This window comes from Parus major, chromosome 15, assembly GCF_001522545.3.
Source record: "Parus major isolate Abel chromosome 15, Parus_major1.1, whole genome shotgun sequence".
Lineage (NCBI taxonomy): Eukaryota > Metazoa > Chordata > Aves > Passeriformes > Paridae > Parus > Parus major.
The window spans coordinates 2,783,465-2,789,702 of NC_031784.1; the positions used below are offsets into that span (position 1 = coordinate 2,783,465).

Sequence of the window (6,238 nt, forward strand, 5' to 3'; positions counted from 1 at the left end):
AGAGAAGTTGTGCAACAGTTCACTGAACAGAAGGACTCAAGCCCTGTTTGAACAGAGCTCTTACCAGGCAGTGCTGCAGGCAGACGTGGTCATTGGACTCCTGGGCAATCCTGATGGCTTCCTGAAGTGCCAGTTCAGCCTGCTGGCTATGAGCACAGGGAGAACAATTAGTATTCCTACAGTGCTTAAGATACAGCATCCTGATCCAGAGGAATATTGATCTGAATTATACATAATGCACTCAGATCTCTGATTTAACAGCCTGTGTTTTCCTCCCAGCACTCTGCAGTGCATTCTGGTCTTCAGGACAGTGTCTGACCAAAATGCAGCTGTAACTCCTACATGGGTTTTCAAACCCTGTACATGCCATGGTGCCAAGTTATTGCTTGAACAGGGGCAACATTTAAAATCTGCCTGTGTAGAAATTGTTCTCAACTTTGCAGTGTCCTTCCCCTCTCCAGTCCTTTCATATCATGCCTCCAGACAGCAATCAATAAATTCAAACCATAAATGATGATGGGCAGGCCAGCTTTATCAACAAAATAAATCCTACCTGTATGGCATTTTAAAAGCTCAGATGGTTTTTTATGTTTATTATTCTTTTGCCAAACTACCAGCTCTATGCTGACTTGCAGAAAACCAACCACACTTTCTTGAGAATATGGATAAGAATAGGCAGTCATGCCCACTGACCCTTCTGAGGTCATGGAAACATAATTGAACACTTAAAATACCCAGGACACAAACAAATGTCAACTCTTAGATGTCTCAGTTATTATGGAAACCAAATAAACATCAAAACAAAAACCAAACCCAAACAAATCAAGATGGCAAGACGATCCCAACCCAACCACAGCTGCTGCCAAGTGAGAGAAAGGCCCTGAAGGGATTTCCAGAAGGAAGGGGAGCTCTGTTTGTCAACACTTTGAGATGTCCCAGTGTGAGTTCCTTACTAGTGGCCGAAGCGGCAGTGCAGAGCCGCCAGGTTGAGCGCGGCGTAGCGCAGGCTCCGCCCGTAGCCCTCGTCCCCGTTGCTTTTGCTCTCTGCCCCGGTGAGGATCAGCCGGTCAAAGTAATGCAGGAGGCTGTGTGTGGAGCTGAAGACATCTTGCACCCTGAGGTTGTTTAAGTAGCTTAAATAATGCTGGAAAGGGAAACAAAATCAGCTTTAATTGTATAGATACTAAACCAGAGTTTTTGTTTATAATTACTGCTTATTTTTGTCCAAAACATGTAACCGTGAAATAGTGATCAGAAGTTGCAATACTGATACTACCTGGGCAGAATTTCTGGATAAAATTGGGTAATTTCTTGGACAAAATTGGCTCTCTGCCCTAACAGGATCTACCAAATGGTGAATATTACAAGATCTGTTTGTCACAATGATCCCAGTGAGTCTGAGATCTGTACAGAGGTGGAATCCCTGTATTTATGTGTGAAGTGAGAGTGGGAATGGCGGGAGGACTCCCACAGTGTCTGCACTCAGGAAGATACTGAGAAACATCAGCACTGCTTCCAAATGCCTTGCAGATAGAAAGGAGATGCTAAAATTACGTATTTTTTTTGTCATTGGGACCTGGGCAGGATAATCCTTTATGTTGTGAAGTCCAGCCAGGGACTATGGCAGCCCTTTCAAGGATACCCTTCCAAACAGCAGCAAGGAAAATCAGCCCAGGGCTGCTGGGAGGAAGAGGTAGAAAGCAAGGCAGGAAAGAGTTGAACTTATGGAAGTTGCTCAAGAAGAAGCTGCTGAGGGACAAAGCAAGAGCTCACACCACAGTTCTGGAAATGTCCCTCAGCATGAGTTATCTGTGGCTTTCAGTATAAACTCCTATTAAGGACCAGAAGCAAAGTGAACAGTAACCAGCAAAATTAACAGATATTGCATTTAATACTGAATTTTAAACTACAGGAGTATGAAGATTGAAATTCCTTAGAAAAATGCGGGTAAAAGATATAAGTTTTAGATTTAGTAGAACAAGAATGCACTCAGTCCCACCAAAATTAAGACGTTTATATCTGTGCATAAAGGGGAAGTACTTTGCTTAATTAAGGTTCCTGTACCTTCAGGAGTTTTAGTCTGAATTACTAAACATTTACATGCAACTTGCTCACACTTTTATCATCTACTTAAATTTCAATAGAGAATAAATTACTTCCAAATAATCCTACCCTAGAGATAAGAAATCCTTTTACAACCATTCTGGATGAAGAAAAAGATACTTACTGCTTCAGCAAAGTCTGGATTAAATTTTAACAAGTTGTTCAATTCTTTTTGTAAAGATGCAGGAGCAAGAGCCTTTGTCTCATCATTCTTCAGTAAAGAAGCCTGGGAATAAAATTTGAACAGTACAAGTAAAATATCTAACTCCATAAGGAGGGTTATAAAATTATATTGTGGTACAGGATTGTCAGGTTGTTATCTGCTTGGAGAGGACATTAAAGAAGATTTTGTAGCAGCTCTGTCTATTATGACAGTGGGAGTTTGATTCCATACTACATTACAGTGTTCACTTTCCAGAGATCAGAGGGACCAAGTCAAATAAAACCTTATTCAAATCAATGTTTAAAGGCACTTAAAGAATCCTGGTTAAGTTTCTCTATGGAGAACTAATGCCACACACAGCTCACTGGAATTACATTTATCTTCTCACACAAAAAAAGCCAAAACCTCAGGAAAACAAATTGATGAATCCACAGTTTGCTCTGGCAAGGATTTCAATTAATAAAAAAATCACAAAAACGTAGTTCCTAAATTAGCATTACAGACTATTGAATTACTGACATTTGTGTCCATGTGTATTTCTGTTCCCTTTTTTATTTACCAGCTGGAATAACCAACAAAACTGCACATTTCACAGAAATGTGAGGCAAGCACAGCAGAAGGACCTTCTGAGAACCAAATATCAGCATATGGTGACATGTCTGGATAAAACACCAAGTGCTCATACTGAGCAACAACATGCAAGATATCAACAAGCCTCTACCAGACCAGAGAAAACAGCACAGCTGACACTGTGGATAAAATTCAAGGTGAAACTCATGTTATGGAACATTTCTTCCACTTTAATGAGAATTAACATACCTGCTGAGAAAGAAAATACTCTGCTTGTTTCTGGGAAAGAGGCCCACTGCAGGCTATCTCTTCTTCCCTGGTAAGAAACACTCTGGTTAGAAACAGGGGCAAGGAAAGACAACACAGAAACACATTTCATCAGACACCCCACACTTCTGCTTTATAAAGTTTTCTGAGATATTACAGCTCAAAGCATGAAAGAACACTGAGAAAACTTAATAAAGAACAAAATTTATCCATCAAACTCAGCAATCCAAATGATTTCACACAGTTTGGCTTCAACCTGCAGAGACTGTAGTTGAAAACAATGTTACCCTAAATGCACCCTAAAAAAAACTAAAGAAAAACAGCAGAGAGAGTATTTGACATATTCAAATGGCTCTGCTCTATTTTTTCTGTCTTCTGAAGGGCCACATCCATCACTGCTGGAAACAGCTGCTCTGCAAGACATTTACTCTGTGGAAAGCCAGCAAGTCCAGCACACAGCCAGACCCCAAAAGCTGCTGTCTGATGATGCAGCAACTCCTGCACAAGATTATACAAATACAGTTTGCAAAGTCGATTTTAAATATGTGCACACATATAATACTTCCAGGATTATTCTCAAAATGGAACACCTGTTCAGCAGATGAAAACTCTCAGCACTTGCTTCTCCTTTTTGAGGTAAAAAGACACGAGTTCTTTTATTTGGAGACTGATGAAAAGCAAAACAAAACCGTTCAACTTCTCCTTATTGAGCAATCTTTCCTTGTTGGAAGCAGAAGTGACCTCTCCAACAGTTTTAGCATGTGAAAAACAGAGGAGTCACTCAGCAGTGGGAAACTGTGGGCAGCAACTGCCTCAGGGCTGTGGCTCCCTAAGCGAGGATGAGGCAGTGCCACCTTCCCCAGCCACTGACAAATGTTACCACACGGTGGCACCAAGGAAACGAGCGGCCACAAAGCTCAGCCCGGCTGCAAGATGCTTTAAAAAAATCAAAGATTCATTTTCTTAAGAGACAGGAAAGGCTTTAACATGAATTTAACACCTTAAAGGCCCGTCAAGTTCTTCTTTCTCCATTTTCCCATCCAGCTCCTCTGGATTTGTCAGCTCCATCTCATTCTCGTCGGCTCCATCCTTTTTCTCATCCTTTTGGAAGTACTGCTGGAGGGCTGTGTAAAGTTTATAGACCTGGCTGAAGGAAAGTTTGTTGTATGCCAGGATCATGTGGCGCAGGAACAGACCTGGAGAGGGGAAACACCTGCTGTGAGCACAGGCTGTCAGATGCTGCTGCAGACAGGACACTAAAATCATGGCCAGCAGCTTCAACAACATCATTTAGTTCCTCATTGAACAGAAATTAATGAGAAATGGAATGGAAATTAGTGAGTCTCATCTCAATGTTGCAGGGTGTAAATCTGGTTTTAATTTAGCAGCAAATCTCACTAAAGATAAGTGATAAATTGTCAAAATCAGTGACAACCTCAAAATGTGCAAAACCATCGGTTAATGTGCAACATCTGAGCAAGAGAAAAATGACATTCTGCAATTTTACACCTCCCCAGCAAAACAAAGCTTTGTCCTGAGGGAATCACACCAATGACAGATATCACATCAAAAACAGCTTATGGATAACAATTATTTACCTACTACACTTGTTTTATGAACTTCTGGCTCTGTCCCTGAGAATGAATCTGAAAGGTCATCAAAAAATTGTTCCATGTCTTTCAGTTCTCCTTCTGCCATAAGTTTTAACCTAAACAGGGCAAGAAAATGACATTTTTTAGGGTATTAATATAGACATCAAATAAAATATTCTCCTGCTTCCTGCATAAACGAGTGAACACAAACAAGTGATAATTAATTTCTTGGACCCAGGAGGTTTTCATACTGAGATGAATAAGATCATATTAAATATTGGTAAGCCAAATAACAATCAGGTTTGGGATTTTTTTTTCTTTTTAAATTTTTATTAAAAGAGAATAATTAGACAAGATTATTATTCAATAATAATACAATGCATTATTATTGTTATTGTTGTTATTATTATTGTTGTTGTTGTTATTATAATATTAGATGAGATTGTTATTCTTAAAACAAATAGGAACCCTTTTTATTTTTGAAATTTAAAATTTTTGACTGATTACATTTTTGGAACTGTTGCTGTTTAGTGAGTTATCTGATATGACAAGAGATCATCACAGAAACTTTAAATATGACGACTTCGATGTTGGTGCCTTTCAGAACTTAGTTATGAGAAGAAATCTGTCGGAGTAGAGTTTTGGCCCAAATGCATGCTTTTAAAACCTGACATTTACAGGTTTCAGAGCCCTTTCCAGCGCTCCGAGCGGACACAAACAGCGCAGAGGATCCGCACGGCGGCCCCGGTTGTTCTTCCCCCGCCCCGCCCGCACGGGCCCCGCACCTGATGTGGACGGAGCTGGCCAGGTGCGGGCAGCACTCCTCGATGGCCTTGCGCAGCCGCGACAGCGCCATGTCCGGACCCTGCGGAGGACAGTGACATGTCGCGACAGGTCGCGACACAACGGGGCCGCCTCTCCCCCCGCCCCAGCCCGGGCCCCGACCTGCAGCAGCGGCAACAGCAGCCGGTTGAGCCGCCGCCGCTCCAGCAGGCCGAGCTGCGCGCCGGCGCGGCCCAGCTCGCTGAGCAGCACGAGCAGAGCCATCTTGTGCGGGGTGACCCAGTCGCGGACGCCGAACACGTTGGCGTGCACGACGCCGTTCGTCAGCATCGGGTTGAAGTACAGGCTCTCGTGCACGCTCGCCATGGCGGCTCCCTGCCGCCCGTCACCCGGGAAACCGCGCGCGCCTCCCCCCGCCGGCCAATCACCGCCCCCGCCGCCGGCACGGGCGCTGCGCCGCAGCCAATCAGAGGAGGGGCTGTGCGCCGCCACTGGGGGGCCGACGCGATGGGCCGGGCGCGAGAGAGACGTTCCGGGGAGAGAAGGGTCCGGGCCGTGACGGGGCTGCTCCCCCGCACTGCAGCCAGGCCACGGCCGGGGACAGCCATGGGGACAGCGAGGGGATGGGCTGCGCTGCGCTTGGGCAGCTGTAGCTTTGAGGAGTTATCTGCTAGATAAGGGAACAGACATTTTCCCTCTGCGCTGGCACTGCTGAGGCACTGCAAATCCTGGAGTCAATTCTGGCTCCCTCATGCCAAGC

At 43.9% G+C, this 6,238-nt stretch overlaps 1 protein-coding gene across 1 annotated transcript in view; it reads right to left on the reverse strand.

Moving 5' to 3' along the window:
• Positions 1 to 5,885, reverse strand: part of ANAPC5 (anaphase promoting complex subunit 5) — a 12,838-nt gene extending 6,953 nt beyond the window's left edge. The window contains exons 1-8 of the mRNA XM_015643795.2: positions 5,641 to 5,885; positions 5,481 to 5,560; positions 4,702 to 4,811; positions 4,104 to 4,299; positions 3,086 to 3,152; positions 2,228 to 2,329; positions 954 to 1,144; positions 65 to 146 (exon numbers count right to left, since the gene is read on the reverse strand). Of these exons, the coding sequence (XP_015499281.1) occupies positions 65 to 146; positions 954 to 1,144; positions 2,228 to 2,329; positions 3,086 to 3,152; positions 4,104 to 4,299; positions 4,702 to 4,811; positions 5,481 to 5,560; positions 5,641 to 5,844 (1,032 nt within the window). The 5' untranslated portion in view covers positions 5,845 to 5,885. The remainder of the gene's footprint in view (positions 1 to 64; positions 147 to 953; positions 1,145 to 2,227; positions 2,330 to 3,085; positions 3,153 to 4,103; positions 4,300 to 4,701; positions 4,812 to 5,480; positions 5,561 to 5,640) is intronic.
• Positions 5,886 to 6,238: the final 353 nt, after the last annotated feature.